This window comes from Pristis pectinata, chromosome 9 (assembly GCF_009764475.1).
Source record: "Pristis pectinata isolate sPriPec2 chromosome 9, sPriPec2.1.pri, whole genome shotgun sequence".
Taxonomy (NCBI): domain Eukaryota; kingdom Metazoa; phylum Chordata; class Chondrichthyes; order Rhinopristiformes; family Pristidae; genus Pristis; species Pristis pectinata.
Window position 1 is genome coordinate 18,403,804 of NC_067413.1, and position 24,308 is coordinate 18,428,111.

The 24,308-nt window shown below is 39.2% G+C and overlaps 1 protein-coding gene across 8 annotated transcripts in view; it reads left to right on the forward strand.

Annotated features, from left to right (window-relative positions):
• adgrb1a (adhesion G protein-coupled receptor B1a) overlaps nucleotides 1–24,308 on the forward strand; it is a 410,472-nt gene that overhangs the window by 112,115 nt on the left and 274,049 nt on the right. For 6 of the 8 annotated variants that reach the window (XM_052022801.1, XM_052022802.1, XM_052022803.1 and 3 more), the window contains exon 2: nucleotides 18,336–18,494. The exons of the other annotated variants lie outside the window; for them this stretch is intronic. In XM_052022801.1, coding sequence (XP_051878761.1) covers nucleotides 18,336–18,494 — 159 coding nt within the window. The remainder of the gene's footprint in view (nucleotides 1–18,335; nucleotides 18,495–24,308) is intronic. 8 annotated transcript variants of the gene reach the window in all.

Consider the following 24,308-nt stretch of genomic DNA (forward strand, 5'->3'; position numbering starts at 1 on the left):
TGTCGGCGCGACATCAGCCGTCTCGATGTTTCTGCTCCCCTCACCAACTCCAATCTCACCACTTCTGAACGCTCTGCTCTCCACTCCCTCCACACCAACCCTGACATTGTTACCAATCAGTCGACACAAGTGATGCCGTGGCAGTCTGGTGTACTGACCTCTACCTTGCAGAGGCCAGGCGCCAACTCTCGGACACTTCCTCCTACCTACCCCGAACCATACATCTGCAACGTGACTCTCCGACTTTTATATTGAATGCCCCTGATATGTGGTAAAGAAGGCAAGTATACCATATGCCTTCTTTACCACCCTGTCTACTTGTGTTGCTCCTTTCAGGGAGCTATGGACTTGGACCCTAAGATCCCTCTGTATATCATTACTAAAGGTCTTGTCATTTACTCTACGTCCTTTCTTCCTCTCTTATTGGCATCCATTTCCATTTTCCCATTCATCTTCATTGGCTTCAATTTTCTCTTCAGTTCACCTCTAACCAGATTACTACTGATAAAAAACTCGATCATACCCCTCTCATCTGCTTGCTGAGTCTCATTAACAGAGGCATACAGTAAACTATCAAAGATAACTGTCAACACAAAACATGGTTGACTGATGTATTATTTGAAGGCATGTGAATTCCAAAAAGCAGACAAAATAAAAGAAAATATATCCTAATTGTTTTGTTAACCTTCTTTAACAAAGAGACATGTTTGTGAAATTTAGCCCCACTGTGACTTTGTTTCTGTTCTGTTCAGACCTTCAGCAGTGCACGTTTAACTTATTGATCCTTTGCATTCCAAGCAGGAGCTAGACAAATGATTCAGAGTATCACCTTCCAGAAGCAAGCATTATGTTGCATTCAGATGTAATTACATGATATACAATCTTAAATGCTTACAGGGCTAGCTCATGTACTTGTTTGTTGATAGATGATATTTTCAGTAAAAATGATTGTTGTCACAAAGTCAGAAAGATTTCTGCATATTTTCAGTGGGAGGTTTATTTCAGCAACTGGCCTGCTCTTTGTTTTTACTGTTAATTGTTTGTGAAGGATATCTATTTTGAGTTGTTCTACTTTGCTTTGAAATTCGAATGTATTCAACTGCACGTTGTGCAGAGGACAGATTTGCTGGGCATAATAATGAGCTTGTCTCCTTAGGCACAATGCTTGAATGACTATGGATGTGATTCGCAAGTGCTATGCCTTTTCTGATATAACATAATGTTAAATCCTGTCTAGTTCAATTAAATTTTCCATCTGGATTATTCCTTTAGAATAATTGAGATAAAAATTAAGGTAAAGTTCATCTTGTACCTTTGCTTAATCTTAGTAGATACCACATTGGGTAATTGTATTTTTCACCTTGAATTCTGCCAGAAAATTATTTTTCTCTCTATTCCATGAGTAAAATGGATATTGAAGGAAACCTGCATCAAAGCTTCAGTAATATCTATAAATAGGCTCAATTTTAATTCACTAGTGGAAAATAATGAATGAGCCACATGTGCAATTGTCAATAGTGCCAAGCTGGCTGGGGAGATTTCAATGAGTTTCAGGGAAATAATGAACATACCAGCTACCAACATTCCAGCTAAAGGGACCATGCATTTGGTAGGAACAGGAGCTCTGGTAATTAAAGTTAGCGGCAATAAGAATGGTCTCTGCCAGGACAAGGACATAAAATCCAGTCAGAGATGCAGGCATTGCAGACTAATCGGCATTAGTAACCCTGCTATAACTGCCCTTGAGAATTGCATTTGAAGTCTGTTAGATGACTGTACAGTGCTGTTGGGTAAGGAGGCTCGGGATATTGACCCTGTGACGATGAAGGAGGTGTGAAAGGTTCCTCAGTCAAGGTGGTGTGTGACCTGGAAGTGGTGGTGTTCCACATACCTGCAGCCTTTGTCCTTCAATGAGGTGAAGCCATTGGTTTAGGAGATGCTGCTGAAGAGGACTAGCAAAATACTGCAACATACCATGCAGCTACAGTGGTGGAAGGAATAGCATGGAGAAAGCATCACTGCTCAAGTGGCCTCTTCCACCCTTATTGGCATTGAAGTTCTTGAGTGTAGTTTCTTTGATTCATTTTCAAGTTGGAGGCAAGACTAGCATTTATTGCTTATTCTGCCTGCTTGAATGGCTGTAAGGAACTCCCACACAGCTATTGTGTAGGGAGTTCCAGGATTTTCATCCAGCGACAATGAGGGATGGCTGATAAATTTTCAAGTCAAGATGGTGTGTGGCCTAGAGGAGAACCTGCAGATCCAAAGTATCTCCTGCCTTTGTCCTCCTTGGTGATAGATGTCATGTGTTTGGAAGCTGCTGTCTGAGCAGCCCAAGTCAGTAACTATGGTGCATTTTGTAGATGTTACACACTGTAGTCACTGGAGTGTGACAGTGGTGGGAGGAATGAATGGCGATGTGGGGGTGTGGGTGGCATTGTAGAATCAAGTGGATTGTTTTGTCCTCGATAGTGTTGTACTACTTAAATATTGTTGGGATTGTCATAAAGTGGAAAGAAAGAGAGATTACGAGATTAAGTAACAAAAAGTGCATAGCCAGAAGGGGGAAGAAATGAGACAAATAAAGAAACAAATGATAGGTCAAGAATAAAGCAAAAATAAGGCAGATGCTGAAAAATCTGAAATAAAAACAGAAAATGCTGGACATACTCATCAGGTAGGCGACATCTTTGCTTTTCTTTATCACTTGGTACAGCCTGTAAAAATTCAACACAAAGTTTATTTGAACAATTAGATGTTACTTTTACAGTCACAACAAGTCAGTCCACATTGGCACAGACAGAAAATGTTAGAAGTACTCAGCAGATCAAGAAACAATATGGATAGAGAAATCGGGTTAACATTTCCGGTTGATGATTCAGCTTCAGAATTTAGTTTTACGTTGGTTTAGCTGAAGTATAAATATGAAAATCTGAAATTATGGAAAGAAAAAAATTCTAGAAATAGCTGAAGTTGTTGAATTCGCCGTTGAGTTCAGAAAGCAGTAATTTACTTAATCAGAAGATAAGGTGTTGTGCCTTGAGTTTATACTGAGCTTCTTTGGAACTGTAAGAGATCAAGGACAGAGAGGAATGGAACACAGAATGACTGGTGACTGATGGCTCAGGGTCACTTTTGTGGACTGATTGGAAGTGCTCCACAAAGCCCTCACCAGTCAGAAGTTTGATCTTCCCAGAGTAGAGGACACCACATCATGAGCAGTGAAAATGACATATTAAGTTAATGAAATACAAGTACAATACTGTTCACTTGGAAGAGTATTTTGGACCCTGTGTGTTGGGAAGGGAGGAGGTAGAATTCCAGGTGTTGTATAAGCCAGTAGATACTGTGTGAACATAACAAGTTGAGAGTATATATAAAAAGTAGAAGCAGTAATAGGCTATTCGGTCTTTTGTACCTGCTCCACCAATCAATAAAGTCCTTCTACCTCACTGCCTCTTTTGTGCACTACACCCCATACCCTTTGATTCTCTTAATAGCTAAAAATCAATTCATTTGTTTGACTCAGCTTTTGATCCTCAACAGCCGTCTTGGGTCGAGAATTCCAAAGATTCACTGCACTTTGGGTGAAGAAGTTCTTCCTCAACTCTGTCCTGAATGGCCAACTGCTTATTTAGGACTGTGACTCCTGTATCTGTACACCCAATCAAGGAAAACATTATTCCTGCATTATCCTATGACCCTTTAAGAATGTTGTATATTTCAAATAGATCACCTCTCATTCTTCTAAAGACGAGAGAGAACGGGCTCTTCTCATATAACAAAACTGTTAGCCCAGAATCAATCCAGTGAAACCTTTGCTGCACTCCTTCCATGCCAAGTATATAATTCCTTTAGTAGGGAGGCCAAAACTGTGCACAATATACCATTATTACATATCTACTCCTGTACTCCTCTTACAATATAGACAAGAGGTAGTGGTACTGATGGAGAACTGAAGTAGTGGACCTGAGCTAGAAAAGAATGAGTAAATCCCCATGTCTAATTTAACCATATTCTTGCCTGTTTCCTTCAGGTAGGAGGAGATATAATTGCCCCTTACAGACTTGGCTTAACATGTATGAGTTATACTTGTAGCAGCATAATTTCACAAAATCTTCTTGCTCTAAAGTCCCTATGAACTAAAGATGATAAATTCCCCTTGAGATAGATTCTTATTTTTTCCAAATGAGTTGCCAAAGATAAGATATCAAAGACAGCACAAGCACTGCAGGAAACCAGACAAAAAATTCAGATGCCAGAATCTGAAATAAAGCCAGAAAATTTTGGAAATACTCAGAAGGTCAGGCAACAACTGTGGAAGAGAAACAAGTCAGAGACCTTGTCAGAATTGTTCTGGTGAAGGCTTTCTAACCTGAAGGGTTAACTCTGTTTTGCATTCCACAGATACTGCAGAACTGCTATGTTTCCAGCACTTTTTTATTACAAGCATTGCAGGATCATCTGTGCCATAGTTAAGCAAAGGCTAATTGGTGATCATGCCACTGAAATAAATGCTTTGGTTACTTAACAGGCGTTAAAATAATTGCTTCAGATGCACCTTGCTAGATTTTATTTCAGGCACTGTTTGACTGGGGCAATGTACAAGGAGTGCATCTGTTAGTTCTGTGGCTACTGTCGGTCAAAGGAAGAACCAAGGACAGAAGCTAAGAAGATTATTGCTGCTTTTTCAATTAGTCATTATAGCCATCTCTTGCCAGCAACAGGCTTCTGATGAAAGAAAAATCATTCTTCGTTAAATGGACTTTCATTGACTCACAGGACCCTTTCACATTGAAGGAGTTTAATTCCTTTCACCTCATACAGCACTGACGATGATGTACTACCCTGCCACAATCTTAATATGTGCTTAAAGAATTCTGTTAAAAGGATTCTGCATACAATTACAGGCTTTCAAAAGTTGTTACTATTTTTTATAAATTGTCTTTAATGAAAATTCATATCCTTGGTAAGTACACTTTAAAAATTGTTTCCTTTCAGACAGAGCAACTGGTTATTATGTTTGGTTAATGAAACTATTATAGGTCTGATTGTAAAATTAACCCATATTTCAAGAAGCCTCAAATTTGCATTGAAGAAATGGTGTTATTATATTTACAGAAAAATTCAGGCCAATAGAACGGAACCTGAAGAATAATTACAATGATTTCTTGAGACACAATTAATTTGTATTTGCGAAGGGCTAAGGGGGAACATGATACTATTTTAATAAAACTGATGGGAAATGATAAGGTAAAAGTAATGAGGCAATTGGACAAAGGTTAAACATCGGAATCAGATGAATTGCTTTAAAAAAATATTGGGATGTGAGTCTCCCTGATCAAACCAGCATTTATTGCCCATTCCTAGTTGTCTTTTGAAAGTTTAATGGTGGACGTGTTGAACTCTGTGATGAAGATACTTCCATAGTGCTGTTATGAGCAGAGTTCCAGGCTTTTGACTGAACAATGATGAACATATATCCTGGTCTGGATTGGAGCCTTTCCCAGCACCTGTTGCCATTGATCTTTTGAGTGGTTTGGGAAATGTTGCTGAGGCCACAAGTTCCACCTCATTGTGCTGGATTTGCAATGTTTAGTTGCAAACTCACTGCCACCTAGTGGACTGGATGCTGGATCAGTTGCTCCATTCATAAAGAAATACAAAATCAATTTAATCAAGCATGCAAGGATGTAAGTTTGGGGCTTTAAAGAAGAGTTAAATTGATTTCCAAAATGGAAAGCTGCAGGAGAGACATGTAGACAGTCTAAATCCCTTTTCTATTCTTGTGCTTCAAGTTTCATTGTCTTATCAAGCACCAATGTCCTGCAAAAGGCATTTATTGACTCCTTTGATTAGGAGCATGATCCAGATTGGATTTGTGATTGCTCACTGTTGTGCCGGGAATATAATAGGCAGAATCAATATTCTTATCACATTTCTATCAAATCCCAACACCCACCCCCACTTCCCCTCCTGAAGCCAAAGGATTTTCCATTTTTATACAGTAGAGGCCCAATAGAGTAATACTTACACAGGCTTCAAAAAGCCGAAAGCTTCAGATTCTGGAAAACCAATTTAAGTACAGAAAATGAAGGAAATATTCAGCAGGTCAGGCAGCATCTGTGGAGAGAGTTAACATTTTAGGTTTATAACCTTTTATCAGAATTGTGTAAAGTTAGAAATCAAACATGTTTTAAGTTGCAGAGAAGGGAGACAGGTAGAAAGACTAATAGGACAACTTGTGTAAAGGTGGAGGCGAAAAGAGACTGAATGACATAAATGGTGTTGGTGATGGATGGGAGAAGGGGGTGAGGGCTCAGTAATTACAGCTGATCTGACTGGAGATGCAATTAGATGGCAGTTAATGAAAACAGGAGAGCAATAACTGAACAATGCTAGAAATGTGAAATAAATTCCAATTCCTGCAAATCTGAAATAAAACGGGGAATGCTAGAAATATCTGCAGGAGGAACTGCCTCAAGAAGGCAACGTCCATCATCAAAGGTCCCACCATCTGGGCCATGCCATCTTCTCGCAGATACCATCGGGCAGGAGGTACAGCAGCCTGAAGTCCCACACCACCAGGTTCAAGAATAGCTACTTCCCTTCAACCATTCGCTTCTTGAACCGACTGGCACAACCCTAATCACTAAAATATAGCAACACTATGACCACTGTGGACTAAAATGGACTTTTTTTTTTGTTCTATATGTGTTCTTTCTTGTAAAAATTATGTACAATTTATGTTTAATATATGTTTTTCTTGTGAATGCTGCTTATATGACACTATGTGCCTGTGATGCTGCTGCAAAGTAAGTTTTTCATTGCACCTGTGCATATATATACTTGTGCATATGACAATAAACTCGAATGTGACTTTGATATTTAGCAAATCAGTCCGCGCCTGTTGTGAGGGAAAATCAGAATTAATATTACAGGTTGATGACCCTCCATCAGAATTAGGAAGGGAGCAGGGGGTGAATCACACTTAATTCCTAGCCATAGAGTCATACAGTAATATAGCGCAGAAACAGGCCATTCAGCCCAACTCATCCATGCTGACCAAGGTGCCCATCTAAGCTAGTCCCATGTGTCCATATCCTCTAAAACCTTACCTTTCCAAACGTCTTTTAAATGTTATTATTGTACCTGCCTCAACCACTTCCTCTGGCAGCTCGTTCCATACATGCGCCAACTTCTGCATGAAGAAGTTGCCCCTCAGGTCCCTTTTAAATCTTTCCCCTCTCACATTAAACCTATGCCCTCTAATTTTTGATTTCCTTTCTCTGTGCATTCACCCTATCTACGCCCTTCATGAGTTTATACACTTCTATATGGTCACCTCTCAGTCTCCTATGCTCCAAGGAATAAAGTCCCTGCCTGCCAACCTCTCACTGTAACCCAAGCAACATTCTCATAAATCTTCTTTGCATTCTTCCCAGCTTAATGATGCCTTTCCTACACCAGGGTAACCAAAACTATACACAATATTCTAGATCCGGCCTCACCAATGTTGCGTACAACTGCAACATAACATCCCAACTCCTATACTCAATGCCCTGATGAAGGCCAGCATGCCAGCCATCTTCTTCACCATGCTGTCTACCTGTGACACCACCTTCAGGGAAGTATGTACTTGCACTCCTTGGTCCTTCTGTTCTACAACACTCCCCGAGCCGCACCATTCACTGTGAAAGTTCTATCCTGGTTTGACTTCCCAAAATGCAACACCTCGCACTTAACTGAATTGAAAGCCATTTACTATTCCTCAGTCCACTTCCCTAGCTGATCAAGATCCCCCTGTAAGTTTTGATAATCTTCATTGCTATCTACAACACCAACTATTTTAGTGTTAACTGCAAACTTATCAACGATGTCTTATACATTCTCATCCAAATCATTTATATAAATAACAAAGAGACTGGTCAATACTGATGGAGGATCATAACACTGGTTATCTGAATTTGTTAAATTCAATGTTAAATCCTGAGTCCCAATCATTTCAGTCTGAGTGATCAGAAACCTTGGTTCAAAGCTGTGCTGATCTGCTGTGATATGATTACCAGGCTCCATTTATAATGTTTCTTGGGCTCCTTTCTAGCATGTATTTGAAAGTCTGTTTGTTCATTTGTTTCCATCTCTGCAAAGGCAGAGGATTACAGACTGTGAGCTTTCTCACATCATTGTTCAGTGGTATCTCATCAGTGATATAGAACAACTGGCAAAACAGATCAATCTTATTTATCCTGTCCCTGGAAATGGGGCATCTTGAAGCTGGAAGGATCTTGTTGTAACGGTTGCTTAGAATTTTACACAATGAAACCGTCAAGGCCACCGAAGCTCATACATGAGAGCCAACCACTTGGAGCCAATCCTCTGCCCTTTCTCCATTCTCTTTCTTCCTTCTGTCAAATATATATTTACTTTCAACATTTTGAAAAAAAAACTATTACCACTTTTACTTGCATATCCGAATAATCCTTTGGCAAAGATCTTTTTATTCTGCAGTTAACAATGCATTTAGCAGAAATTGGGCAGGAAGACAGTTGAAAACTACCACAAACAATATCTGACATTGCCACACACATTACTCCTCCTTAAGTACCTCATTAATCATCTAGTCTCACTCTACCAAAGATATTTTCTTTGTTCTACCTATCCACCCCAACCTCCTCTGCTACCTAAAACTAACTTGTTTTTCTCTTTCCCGGTTTTGATGAAGGGTCTTGAACTTGAAATAATATCTCTGCTTCTCCTTGCATAGAATCTGCCTGACCTGCTGGGTATTTCCAGCATTCTCTGTTTTTATTTCAGATGTCCAGTCCAATCCACATCAGTCCCACTGGCCGTTCAAACTGCCCAGTAGGCCATTGAAACTGGCCAGTAGTGATGGAATCAGATAAGGGCTAGACTAAGTAAAATAAATGCTTGAGGATGGTGCAGATAATTAAGTTTATTTTTAAAGCATAAAGTCAGAGACAAGAGACTGCAGACTTATTTTTAAAGTATTGCAGCTTTCATAATCATTCACTTTATAATACCCATACCCTTCATTACTTCTAACATCCATTACGTCTACTGACTCCCACAGCTATCTTGACACTCTTGGTCCCACCCTGCCTCATGTAAAGACTCTATTCTATTCTCCCAGTTCCTCCTCCTCTGTCGTATTTACTCTGATGATGAGACTTTCCATACAGGTGCCTTTGAAATGTATTTCTTCTTGAACTGTGGCTTCCCCTTTACCATAGTTAACAAAGCCCTTGACAGAATTTCATCTATTTCCTATGGCTCTGCTCTGACCCTTCTCTTCTGGGAAGAACAAAAGTAGAGTTCCCCTGGTTCATCCTCATTTTCCACCCCACTGGCCTCTGCATTCAACAGATCATTCTCCACAATTTCTGCCAACTTCAAAGAGATTCTCCCCCTCTCCTTCCCTTTCAGAACTTTGCAGGGATGGGTCTCTTTCTGACTCTCTGGTCCACTCTTCCATTCCCACCAACCGCCCCCTTCTTGCAGCACTTTCCCTTGCAACTGCATGTTATGCCACACCTGCCCTTTCACCTCTTCCCTTCCCACCGTCCAGGGACACAAACAGCCTTTCGAGGTGAGGCAGCAATTCACTTACACTTCTTTCACTCTAATGTACTGTATTCGATGTTCACAATGTGGTCTCCAATGAGAAACCAAACCAGACTGTATGATCACTTTGAGCACATCTGCATTCAGTCCGCAGGGGCAATCCTGAGCTTTCCCTCTGCCTTTACTTTAATTCCTCAAATACTCCCTCTGAAGACATCAGTCTCTGCCTCCTGTACTCCTCGCAGCGAGGCCCAACACAAGTTTGAGGAACAGCACCTCATCTTCAGTCTGGGTACATTGCAGCCTTCTGGATGCAATATTGAACTCTACAACTTTTGGTAACTCGACTTCTCTGTATCAGTCATTCACCTGTATATTAACCTTCAGCTTGATTTTTTTTCTAATCTTCCTTTTTTTTCCCCATTTTTTTCTCTCTGGGAGTAGACCTGACCTGCTAAACTTGTTCTCCTGTTCTGCACTTCAAAACTCCCACATTCTTTTGTCTCAGTTCTTTGTCTATGTTTTCCCTCTATAACTGCTCCCATTCACTCATTAACCAGATTAACCTTGTTTGCAGCTGATCTCATGGTCACAGCAGTATTGCCCTATCAGAGACATCCCTTTCCCCTACTCTCCCTGCAGCTTTTATAAGCTTCTTTCATCTCTTTTTCAGTTCTGGCGAAGGGTCTTTGACCTGAAACATTGACTCTTTTTCTCTTCCCACAAATGTGGCCTGACCTGCTGAGTGTTTTTAGCACTTTCTGTTTTGAGTTAAATTCCAGCATGTGCAATTAAAAAAATATTCTCTTCTTTATCAAATCCATTTCACAATTTCTCTTTGCGTTTAAAACTCACAGATACACAGTTGCTAGTGAAATAGTCTAACGACTGTACAGCTAACACCGTTCCTGGTAATCTTACTGCTGAGGTCTCTGTGTCCACCATAAGATCACTTGGTAATAGTGAGCCGTGCAGAGTAGCAAAGCCAAGGTTTTATTTTGCTGGGTGTGCTGTTCTAATCAGTGTTGCAATTGGGAAATAACCATTGGAATTAGCTCTCCTTGGATGTTTAGTAGGCTAAACAAATTGAACTTCATGTTGCGTGAAACAGCAGGATTGCTGCAAATGAATTGAGGGCAAGGCTTTGTTCTGTGAACTTCGTCCAATACTTAACTGCCAACATTACCATTCTGCTAGTTTATGACAGGGTGAGGTCCCGGAAGAGTATCTGTGGAATTATCACCCCACCTCCTCACACCCACTGCTTCCTCTCCTCCCACCCCATCCTAAGTAGAGTTTAATATTTCTTAGAAAAAAGAAGAGAAAATAAGCAGGAGCCTCGAAGGAAAATTAAACTGTTTAATCAGTGACAGGATTGTGTGCAGTAATTCAAATCTTTGCATGTTGCAGTTTGTGTCATTGCAGCAGTGTTTTGAAAAGAAAGTCCAAAATGTTGATCTTAAAGATCTCATCTATTTAAGGAATAGTGAATATTAGTATTACTTAGTATTTGGTCTCGATATATTCACTGCTACGTGTGCTTGAAAGTGAAAAAATACATGCCAGATGACATAGTTCATTGTGTTTCCATCCAAGCTAGCTAAACCCCAACTGCCAAACTTGGTAATTTGACCCTAGAATGGAGATTAACCTGTTGTCAGGGTGAGGTGTTACATATTCCATGAACAGCTCTTAGTACATACATTTTGATGCTGATAAAATAAGGTACACAACAAAACATCATTTTAAGACATTAGAAAGCTTGAAAGGTTAAACTAAAAAACCAAAAGTGACCATTCTGTATGTAGGTCAATGTCTGTATGAATAATTATTTTCTGTAAAGAGTCCAAACCTTGACTGTGCTTATTTCCATTATGAACCATCCATGGAAAGAGTTTGACTAACAGTTAAATGTTGATTGACTACTGGGTTTGGTCAGTTCTGCAGGAAATTTCCTGGCTAACTGAGATCAAATGCCATAATTCCTGAAGTTTGAACTCGACCACCTCACACTTGGAACCTCTTGTGAACCAAGGTTCACATGTGTGCTCTTTCTTGCATTTGTAACTACCTTTGTGAGTGGTCACAAGCAGGCCGTGTGAGTTTGCTGTCTGAATTAGTTGGAGTACAGAATGTCTGGTGTTTAGGACAAGCCTGTAGTTTGACCTTTAAGTAAATGAGGCCCCTACTTTTGAAACTTTTGCCTGGAAGTTAGATCTCACACTTGTTTTGTGCACTAAATATATATGGTATTTAGCACTAATATCCAATCAGTGGACTCGTCAAAATAATTGCTGAATTGTGAAAATTTACCTTTAGAAAAATGCTGTGATGCTTTTCAGCCTAATTACTGTGTTAAAACATGACTTGTCATTTTCTGATGGCATCTTCCTGTAGAGATCACATCTGCTGTGACTTTTGTGTTAGGAAGCATGGGAAACAAGTTTGAACCTGAAAGAATTTTATCCAAGGCAGCAATAGTATAGCAGTAAAAAAGGCTACCAAAGAGAGAAGGAAACTGGGAGAGGGTGGACACATATTTTTTCAATTTCTGTGACCAATAGTCTTCACAGGATGAGTCCTGTGCTGTCAGTGGCCCCATGCAACTGGGATGCGTTGGCTGTGGCTCATTATTTGGGCAGAGATCACAGCATGTCTGTGCTGTGCATGCTGTTAAAAGCTTGTACTAAGCACTGTGAGACCCAGCAATGATGTAGCTAATGTACACAATGCCGGAAATTCAGGTAACATAGGCAGGCAGCTGCAACACTGATGTCCCAGTGGGGACCCTTCAATTTTGAGCTGTCTTGCTGTGGGATTTGCTGCTTGTTTTACTGGGAGTTAAAAATGAAGGTCACAGGTTGCCCGGTATTGTTGGGAAGGCAGCAATGACCATCATTCAAGTTGAACTCTCCTGATGTGTCATGCTAGAAATATATTAGCTACACCAAAGAGATCTGTGTTTGGAAGTGCCTTGTCCAGTTTCCCAAATGGCAGGTTTTCTGCTGGAATTTGGCACTTTTATACTAAAACATGCAGAATAGCATTTATCTGCACATAAAAATCTGGGTTTTTGTCCTCAGATGTTTAACTTATTTCAAAATGGTGTTAGTGAGGTGCAATGCCAGTGAGGTAGGGTGCTGGACTCATTCCTAGTCTTCCTTACACAGAAAGTCCCTGAAATAGGTCATGAATTGGTGGATGGGTGTTGCATGAATGAAAGAAAAAGCACAGGGAGCTTTACCTGAGGTGGATTCTACATTGTTCAGATAGAAGTCACTTTGATTGATTCCCAGAGGCCAGTCAGCAGATGGCCCCTTTTGACTGTGGTAACTGTGTACAGCATGGGGAAGAATAAATTGGAAGACAGAAATGTATGAATAGTATTTTCAGTTAGTAAATTCCAATCACTTTGAATCCATTATTTATTACATACATGCTGCCAATTAGAGAAACAATTAATGGAGCAATAAAAATCTGCCTCTTCAGGGAGTCTTCTTCATTTAAACAAACATGGCAGGAGTAGTCTGCATTGGTCATCTGAAATAGCAGCTAAAGAGATGAAACATTTATTTCACAAAATATTGGTTGACATTTTTGATGTTAAAGTGTTTCCTATTTCAGAATGTTAGGTTCTGAAATCCCTCTTTTTAAGGACATGTAGAAAGAACATGTTAAGAAAATGTGCATTTATTCCTTTGCATTAATGGTAGTTCACATCTGAAACATTCAACCTTAGAGGCTGTAATTTTATTCACCAATGGTTGAAATGGAGTACTCACTAACAAAAGGTGTAATTGAGACACATGTCCAAGACATACATAAGGGGTACATAGATATTTTATGAAGGAAAAGAACTCGTTGCTGAACTAAGAAGTTCCCTATGAAATATAAATGCTGGTATAGACCAGTGGGGCCGAATGGCCAATTTTAGTGCTGCTGTTTCTATGCAATAAATTCTAGGGTTGTATGTTTAATAGCTAAAAGGCCAATTTTATTCCCTGAAGATGCTGACAGAGATATTCTGAAATGACTGTATAATGAGTGAAATGACTGTTCAGGAAATCCATAGCCAGCAGGGATTGTTCTGGTTAGAAGAATTGCAGATAATTACAAATCATTGCTTCTTGATTAATGTAACATCAAGATCAGTCAGCAGGGGGTGCTCACAAACCACTAGGTGAGCATAAAATTGTTGGCATGGATGCAGGGCTGCAACAATGAGATCTCTCCAGAGTGTTGCCTACCTTTCATGCTTTTTCAGTCAAAGTATGCTGCATAGCTGCATCCATTGTGCAGCCTGCATTTCCATCCCTCTCCTACATCAGGGCTATGATTGAACATCTCCCCATTCTGAACATCATGACTGACAATGTCCATTGGTGGCATGTTGTTGGCATAAATTTGTAGGTACAGTGATAAGTCTCTAAGTGATTTATGGGTGCAGCAAACTCAGAATTGAGAAATATATTCAAAAGCTATATTGGGAAGAAAGCCCAGTCTGTGGCTTTGCTGATAGTCTGACATAATCCCCTGATTAGCTGGTGCTGTTGGCGTTTTCTGATGCCGTCTTTTTACTGTCTCCAAGCAACAGCAGCAGCTCAGGCACACAGGTGCTTAAAAAAAGAGGAGAGAATGTAAATTTTAGAACTTATGAGAAAATCCTTAGAATGTTGGAAACACACATCAAAGCACTTGATACGTCACAACTTGTATCACACCTTTCAAGTAGCCAAGCATTTCAAGGTGCTTCATTGGATAAAAACAAAACTCAATACCATGCCATTTCAGAGCAGAAGACCAGAACATTGGTCAATTATGTGATTTTGTCTTAAAGGTGGAAAGAAAAGTGGGACTCATAGAGGTTTAAAGAGGGAATTCCAGATCTCAGGATCTTGGCAGCTGAAGGAGTAATTAAATTTTTCGACTAGTGACCGCACTTCTAGACCATTGATGCTGAAGCAATTCAAATTCCAACACAGCTGAAATTCAAGTAGTCAAATAAATCAAGAGTTTTAAACAAAGCCAATCTCTGTAAAAATAGCTTTCAGAATGTTGTAAAAATCCATCAGGTTTATCAATGAACTTCAAGGAAAGAAATCTGCCATTGTTACCCAATCTGTCCTCCATTCAACTCCAGACCCATTTATGTATTTGACACTTAACCACCTCATCAATTCAGGCACAATTAAGGATGGGCAGTAAATGCTGGCATTTCCAGGAAGGTCCAAATCTCGTCAACAAATAAAGAAAAAACTCGGTGATAATTAAAACATCAGAAAAGGCAGAGTGCAATGTCTCAGAAGGTAAAAAGACCATAAGAAATTGCAGTGATCGGTAGGGCTGAAGCCGCAGAATGCCTGAAAACAAGGCAAGAATTTTAAAATCAAAGTGTTTCTTAATTGGGAGAAAATGTCGATCGGAAAGTACAGGGTTGGCAGGTGCATATGAACTGGTGGGAGTTAGGGCACAGGCAGCAGGGTCTGGGATGACAACTTAATGAGAAAGGCAACCAGGCATGTGCGTGAATAGTGTGAATAAGGTGTGGATGCCTGTTTTAGCAACTGATGAACTAAGGCAGAGCAAGCCATGTTATGGAGATGGAAAAGGGTAGTTTTAATGATAGTACATATCTCATTTCAAGGTCAAATGTGGCATCAAAGTTCTGAAGGTTTGGTTCATTTTTTGCCACCTTACAAAGTGAGTGAGGCTATCATTGACTCAAGAGTGAAGTTTGAGTTTAGCATTGTGACATTGATGTTACCCAATGGCTCAGCCATAGCCTAATGTCATTTATTGTGCCAGTAGAGTTTTTTTTATTAACTTTAGGTAAATAGGGGCCAACATGAATATAGCAGCACTGCTGGTAATTGAAAGGGATCAATGATGGTGGTGGCTTTAGGAGGAACTTTTATCTAACCCATGTGGCAAGAAATTGTAGAATGGAAAAAAAATAGAAAGTAAAATCATTGAGGGTTTTAACCCTTCAACTTAATTAATTTAGACCATTCCCCTTTGGGACATTTAGGTTAAAATGACGCACTTTCACACTGTAGACCTTGGTGGTTTCTACATGAGCTGGTAAAATGGGAGCAGTACTAATGTTAGTATTAGTATTCTGGATTGGCAACCCATCCTTGAATTAGACAATTTACTTCGTGAATTGGGTACCTAGGTATTTCTACAGTATGAGTGGATATTTAATTTGTTCATTTTAAAATTCTAACGTTTTATGATGTTTACATTAATCATTTTAATCCTTGTAAGATTTGCAATGAAATTCCATCCATGTCACGGAAGCTTTCTTTTTTAATTAATGCCTTAACAAATTAGGATTGTTCCAGAGCTGTCAGGGATGAAATTGGCCATTGGTGAAAGTGTGAAACCAGCAAAGCAAAGGTGTACCACATGCTTAGCTTTTGTTGTGGACTTCAATTGGAGAAAACAGCTGTTAATTCACTGTTGCTCTTTTTGCACTTTCTTCAAGGACTGATTTCACCTTGCTCTATCTTAAACTTAAATTAATAAAGAAGTATTTAAATGATGTACATGTATACTTTGATGGTGCATAATAAAATTCAGAGCATTTGAATCTTTTGCATGCCAGGTTTGCTGTGAGACGTAGTTAAGTTGAAAGCAACAAGTGTATTTCAGTAAGCTACAAGCATCATATGTGCATTTTGCAAGATGATTCCTCCAGTTTGTTGGACTAATACTTGAAAGTCAAAGCCATATCTGTGCTGTCTCCATTATATTTTATTTCAAATGGTTCATGTGTTGTGGATTGCTGCTTAAATTACAACCATTGTGCTAACATTGTATTCACTATGTATATGGAGTATTCAATTCTAAATTTTGCTTTGTTGATTGAAGCACTGTTATATAAAAACAAGTAAAAATGCATCTAATTTGCAGAATTGTGTCTGAGTAATGTCAAATACCACAAGTGCAGCTTGCAAATGGTGACATCCTAAAAGGATGTCATATAATTTTATGAATGTAATTTAAAATATATGTTTTTTATTTAATAGCATTGGGGCCCTAACAACTGAACATGCTTTTATTACTGCTTCACCTTTACCTGCTTCTATCTTATTGCTCTTGGAATCTCTCCTTGCCACTTGCCTTTCCTACCAATCACACTATTCCTCTATGACAGTTTGCTTTTCCTCTTGTTCCCCTCTGCCTCAATCTGATCACCCTGCTGATTTTCATGACTGATAATGAGATTTTACTGTTATGCTTGTTCTTTCCTTTGTTGATCTTGATGCCTTACCTCGCTGCCTTATGGTTTTTCTACACTGTTGCTGTTCCTTTACGTTTTCTGTCTCTTGTGCCTACTTCTACAAGTCTTGATTACTTCTCCTGTTTCCATCTCTGATTCTTTGGACTCTCAATCCTTCTGTTATCTGGCTATTTCTCTTCCTCTCCTACACTTGTCCAGTTCTCTTACTTTCTCCTATCTGTTCCTCTACCTCTTCTTCCTACTCTTGACTCAAATTCCTCTCTGTCCCCTGAATACCCTTAATTTTCCATTTTTTTTCCTTGACCTCTAACCCTTTCACTTTACCACAGCCTCCTCTTCTTATTTGCTTTCCCCTCTTCCTCCTCCCCTCCTTCTAGAGATTAAATCTTTTCAGAACTGAGACAGGCTTGGGTTTGTCAGAATTGCAGTATATACTGATTCCCCTGCAATCAAGCATTTGACTGAAATGAAACAAAGGATATATTTTTTTAAAATCTATCTGGGCTGGAAAGATCTTGCTGATTCCGCAGCAAATATGCAGCAGAAACCTACCAATTTATTGGCAGACTGCACAACCCCCTAATTGCTGTACTGTGCATTGTCTGGTCCAAAGATTTGCTGCATATTTTCCCTTTGCAGTGATCTCTCTACGATTCATTGAGTAGCTGGCGGTGATTTTTCTTGATTTTAAGCAAAGCTCCAACAAAGCAGCAAAAACATGATGAAATTGTTCTGCATTGTTCATTTAATGTGGCTGTTTATGCAGTTGTCAGCCAGTCAGAACCATTCTTTCAAAAAGATCCATGATGCAAGTGATAATGTTGCTGTGTACTGTCCTGGCACACTGATTGGCTGAGCAATTAAAGCATCAAACCCCAAGTTCAGCTAACTGTTGTTACTTTTATATATCTTTAGCTGCATAGACAGCACACAAAACTCATTATGCCTTTGGAACACATGGTAAAGAATTTATTTTGCATTCCCATGTTTAATTTTCTTGATTAGATTTTGTTTTAAATCAACCTTTTCATTACTTTTGTTTTGTCTTTCACCCAACCTTGTGGTTCAGCGAAACATGACAGCACAATGTGCCTTCAATGGAGCTCAACTATTTCCAATCAGTGTCTGAGGGTAACTCTTCTCAGCTGTTGGAGTTCAAAGGATGGTTGAATAACTGGAGGCTGTGGCATGATACTCCTTATAATGATGCCAAAGTGATCTGAAGTGCCACAGAGATGTCCTTCTTCCGTATGTGCCTTGATCTCAGCCAGCAGGTCCTCCTCCACAGGAATACCACTGACTGCAGGCTAAGGAGCAGAGGAAAGGAAAGAGGAAAGGGATCCTTGAAGCAGAGGGCTGCATTGACACTGTTGGCACAGCTCAATGTGTGGTGCATTCATTTTTTTTTCTTATGGGCTTAACTATAGTTAGTGAATGCAGCTTAGAAGCGCCGGGATATTAAAACAAAAGACCTTTATCTCATACTGCTCTGGTTCTTGACTAGGTGGCTGGAAAGCCTGGTCGTCTTGGGGTGACTGTACCAAGTCGTGTGGGGGTGGATTGCAGACCCGAAGCAGGACCTGCCATTCCCAGTTAGAGGAAGGGTTTGTTTGTGAAGGAATTTCAGAAGAAGGAAGATTATGCAATAAACAGCCTTGTAATAGTAAGTTTCAACTCTTTTATAGGAAAATGAACACTGTATAGTTTCGCCTCTTGATTAGCTGTTTTCCCAGATTCTCCTTCTAGCTCTCCTTTCCAATCTTTGCTTTCCACCCACACACTTTCACACATCCCACACCCGAGATAAAATCAAAATTTCCTTTCCTGTTTTCACATCATTTGCATGAAGCACACTCTATCTAATTTAACACTAAATGTCCTTCTCACCCAGTATCCCAAGCCAATATGATTCTGCTCAGTGCAATATAACCCAGTATTTCTCATTTGAAATTTAACACTTCCCCTTGATCCCAGTCTATAGTCTGTCTCGGAGACAGAGACACTAACGAAACAGACCTACAGTTGACACAAGTTCCTAGGACAATGGCCATCCTCCAATAGGCTGCCTGAAAATTTGTTCAAAAAGCCCCACTGATACCTGAGAGAATAGTTCTAGTTGACCTTGTGTTAACCTTCCTTGCAGCTGTATAATGGTCTTCTGAAAGATCTTCCCACTAGGGTGTAAGCTCAGTCCTTGCTTGGTTTGTCTGGTCTGATCACTGTCCAGATCTGACCTCAAGGTATGGAACTGTCCTCATTCTATCATTTACTTGCTTTCTGTTGAGATTTGTCACTGTTTCTCATTTGTTCTTCACACTCATGGCTCACTCCCTTTATTCCACTCTGAAGTTCATGCCATAGACTCATTCTTCTAAACATACTGTTCTCATCTTACTTTTTTCTTGTAGTCTAAAAGATTTTTGGAATCAAAGTCTACTAATTGTAATGTGTGTGATATTACTGTTTGAATTCCATGATGTTTCAAATATATTTAATAATGTTGGTTTAAAGCGTTGTCATGCCATCAATATCCCTGCTAATAATAATCTGCCAAATACAGTTATAAAGTAATCCGGTGTAAGTTTTTCACAGTAACTGGATAATGGCCATATCTTGGATTGTTTCTTGAAAAATTGTGTTTTATTTCACAAAGTATATTGATAGAAAAACTGACATTTTCAATAATTTACTGTTTATTCAGTCAGTTACTGTTCCATATGATGAAGATGTTGGAGGTTTAATCCCTTCGTCTGTTGAGACACTTGATCTTCACTGAAATAATTGCACCTGGCTAAGAGAGGGTTACACACCAGGTATCCAGTGACCCATTTCAGAAGTACTCCTGGCGCATATTGGATGAGGATAGAATTAAGATTGGCTTTAATGTCACATCATGAGAAAAAAGACCTTATGGCACTTGATGACACTCTCGCATGAATAGTTGCCATATGCCAGTATATCAGTGATCGCAAATTTTGTGGAATCATTTCAAAGAATGAATCAATCCCATCAGAAGAAGTACAGAAGAGGGCAAAGGGAGAATATTGGCTGAAAAGCTGTAATAATGAACAAATAAATTTCTAGTGACATTCTTCCAGTTTAGCAAAACTGTGAATACTTCCACTGTTTGATCATTGTGCCTACCTAACCATCCATTGGTGTCATTTGCATATGGTGAAGCTAGTTTTGATCTTTTTAGAGACATTTAGTTTCTGACTGAAGAGGAACGGTCTCAAGGTGAAAAGTCTCATGCAAGGAAATTTCCTCCTATTTTAAAATAATTTTCCAGAATGGAAAGCCTAGAGAAAGAAGTATTCAGGGACTGTTTTGATGAACCTCTTAGTGCCCTGCATTTAAAGTAACTAAGCAGTGCTTGGATTTTATTTCTCTCAATTTGTGTTGGAGGATGGCCAAGGAAATGCTGTGCATGATGCAATAAGAGAGAGAATTTTATTCCTGGCAATATCAATAAAAGTAATCATATAGCTAAGAGCATTTAAAAAAAATCTCAAGAGATTTTTCCAAATTGAGTTGAAATGGTGGGGAGATTATTGGGAGGCAAACTGCGAGTTATCACATTTTTAAATGTAAGATATAATATATAAAAGTAATGAGAGAAGTCTTTTATGATGAGGCCTTCATGCAGTTTAATCCTTTGCTAAACATTTCTCACGTCTATTGAATTTAGAAATTCGTTGAAATGATAAGTGTTTATGACATGTTCATCCGACTGTCTGGATAGATTGCCTGAGCATGACTCGATGAAGCTAAATTAACATAATACAATCACATCTTCAGCATGCTTAAAAGATTGAAGTAGGTGCAGGAATCCATTTCCCTCACAAAATTATTCACAGAAACTTTGAATAGAAAGTATATCTTCCAAAATGGCGCATAATATCAGTGTTATAAAGGAGAATGGATGTTAATTATTAGATCAAAAGAAACTAAGCCCACTGTCTCAAACTCACTTAAAAATGCTATGTCTTTCTTTTGACATTGAGGAGATTGAGGGAATAGTTATCAAGGCTAAAAGAATAATGGGGTTACTTTTGAATCTCTCTGCCAAGGGTTAATTTACAAACATTCACCTATACTATAACTTTTCTATGCATCCTGCTATGAGTCCGGTTGAAGGATGCATCCTTCTTTGGTGATGGTCTTTTCTGTCTGATGTCAAATAATTTTTGAAATCAGTGGAAGGAAAAAGGAACAGCTGGAATTATCTAAGTTAATGGTAACTGACTGATATTTTAATAAGGGATCTTGATGGTGAGACTTTTAAGCTGAAATCACTCGATGAAATAATGGTGTTGAATGTGACACGTTCATATGAATTTTCATTATCTACTGTCTTAACAAGTGTTAACCTACTTTTACAAACCAATGCTACCATCAAAAGAGCAGGCTGCACAATGTTGTACAAGAGCAGCAGCTATTATCACACAGCATGATTTCACTCCCTGCTTTAGACTATTCATCCAGTGAATATTTTATGCTATGGCAGGAGGGAAAGAGCTATGATTGCAGATTAGGGAAGCTTATAAAATCACACTAGGAGAAAGAATGTGCTTTATGAAATTATGCCAATGAACTATGAATGCATTGTTGTGTAAATTTTGCCCAAGTCTATAAAGTCCCATGTGAACAGAAAGCAGAGGAGAAACAAACATTCCTAGCCCACCCAAGGAAATTTTCTACACATATTTAGGAAGGTGAATAACAACTTACCAGTCACGGTCATTTATGCAGGTGTACACGTGAGTATGCTCTTGTCACTACATGACAACCCCATTGGCATATCTGATACAAGGTTGATTTTCCATTGCATCAATATGATTTTTACTTTGGATGAAATAAATAAACCTGCTTCAACAAGATGATCCTAGATGTGATTCCACCATTTTATTAGTTAATTGCCCCCTCACTACGCCGAGTCCCCATCCACTACTCCAGCAACCACCTGCATCACAGACTCCATCAGAGGCTAAATGCATTCGGAACTCTTGACCTGTTACACTGGAAATCAGCTTGCTAGGTATTGTTAGTCCCTATCTTCTGCTGAAGTTATCCTGCCCCACCCCTGTTCACAGTCAAGCAATCACTGGCCAGATTCAAGAGGAGAGTAAATTCTTAATCAGAGGCACGATTCCAGTTCATCCACTGGCAGATGTCTAGATACAAGCTGGAGAGAGTTAAGTACTCAGCTGTTGTGCAAACTCATGCAGACTGCCATGAGTTTTAATTTTCTTGGATCCTGTTTTGTATAATTACTTTAGCTAAACTGAATTTTGTCTTCCTTTTTAAGATGTCTTGAAGATCAGAATGTAATTAAATTCTCAGTATTTTTTCTGGAGGTGCATTCATATGAAAACATACCAGTGATCAAAAGAATTCATTCCCTACAATAATATAACATTTAAAATAATTTTGAAGTTCACTATAATGCATTTTCCCATAATATTTAAAATCTGCGACTACAACTGGACAATTATTAATGGCAATATAACCAGTTGATTACTTAATATTTTTGTACAACATTCTTTTACAAATTTAGTACCAGTCGACCTTTAATTGCCATGCAAATGGGCCAACTGATTGTGCTTGGTAGCATTCTAATCTGTTCAATTGGAAATTTGTAGGTGCAAACTGCAATTAACATAATCTGTGTAGTACTGAGGGACTGCTACACTGTTGCAGGTGCTGCCTTATTGATAAGACATTGTGCCAAGTTCCTGTTTGCTTTCCGAAGTAAATATGACAGATCCCATGCTGCAGTACTTAAGGATGAACTGAGAAGTTGTCTCGAGTCCCTGGTCAACATTTATCACTCAGCCAGTATCATTAAAGCTGCTTCGAATTTAAGCCTGGGGACGTGTCAGAACAGTGGTGTGTGGGAGTTTGTAGGTAACGGGAGTGTCCTGGATTGCCACATCAGCAGAAAATGTGTCCATTTTGGGAATCTCCAACAGAGCAGGAATTTCTGGCTAGTTTCCTTCAGAGTATTTTTGCTTCACGGGGACTGTATAGATACAAGAAGGAGATAGTGGGCAGGGTAGGGACAAGTAAGAATTTTTGCACGATGGAATACTGAATGAATTGTAAAGTATTAGTTTGGAAACTAATAGGGATTCAAAAAGGGATTGACAGCTTTATTTGCATCCATCATCAAGAATCCTCAAAAGCAAGTTCCTACTTGGTAACTGTTCAAGGGTTTATTTGGTACTTTTGGAAAGGAAGTTGGAAAAGAAAGGGAATCATTCATTTGTTATGATCTACATTAACATTGGGAGGATAAACGGAGGGTGGCCTGTGAAAAGATAATTAACCAGTTAAGAGCCAAATTGAAAAGTGAAAGCTCAGTGATTGATTTTTTTTAAGGCACCAGGATTGGAACAGGCGGGAGCTGAACCTTTGGGGATTGGCTACACCTGAACTGGGCTGTGACATGATCCTAACAGAAAGGATAAACCATCTTGGTCAGAAACAATGGTAAAGATAATAGCATGGAGATTAAAATAAAAAATATAAGCAGAATTCAGCTCACATACATTCATGTACATGCTCCAGGTGAAGATAATACTAAATAACCAAAGAAGATACAGTAGCAGTCACAAATAAGAAACCTGTTAAATTCAACAATGTAAGGAAGATAATATAAGTTCAGAAAGGCAGGTCAGAGCTTCATTGTAAACTACAGTGCAAAGAAATAAACAGTGAGTCAGAGGCTCAAACATCTCCTAGAGGATATAACCTCATGATCATTAGGAGACAAGACTAGAGGTTGGTTATAATTGGGATATAAATATTCTGGATCTATAGCAAGCAGAGGGCAATTAAAGAAAATATGTGGTAGTTTTACTGATGAAAAATATTCTTGCAATATTAATATGATAGGAAAGAGATAAAGGAAAGTAGTTAACAAATATTATTGTTTGAATTGCAGTGATTTGACATTGTAATGAAGGCAGAAAACAGTGGAAATTCTGCACAGCTCAGGCAGCATCAGTGGAGAGAAATAATTAATGTCTTGGGTCGATGAAATTTCAGCTGAGAAAATGTTATGGCTGTTGTTAAGAGAGTTCAAGGGCAGGGAAAAAGAGAAGGGAGAAAATTACATAGATTCATAGAGTTATACAACACAGAAATAGGCCCTTCATCCCATCTCATCCATATCGGCAAAGTTACCAACCTGAGCTGGTTCCATTTGGCTGTGTTTGGCCCAAAATCCTCTAAACCTTACCTATCCATATACAGTACCTGCACAAATGTCATTTAACTGTTGTAGTTGTACCTGCTTCTACCATTTCCTCTGGCAGCTCATTCCACATACACACTGTCCTCTGTGTGGGAAAAGTTGCCCCTCAGGTCCCCTTTAAATCTTTCCCCTCTCCCCTTAACTTTCCTGCCCATCTCCTCTCCTCCCCTCCCTCATCCTTTATTCCACGGTCCACTGCCCTCTCCTACTGGATTCCTC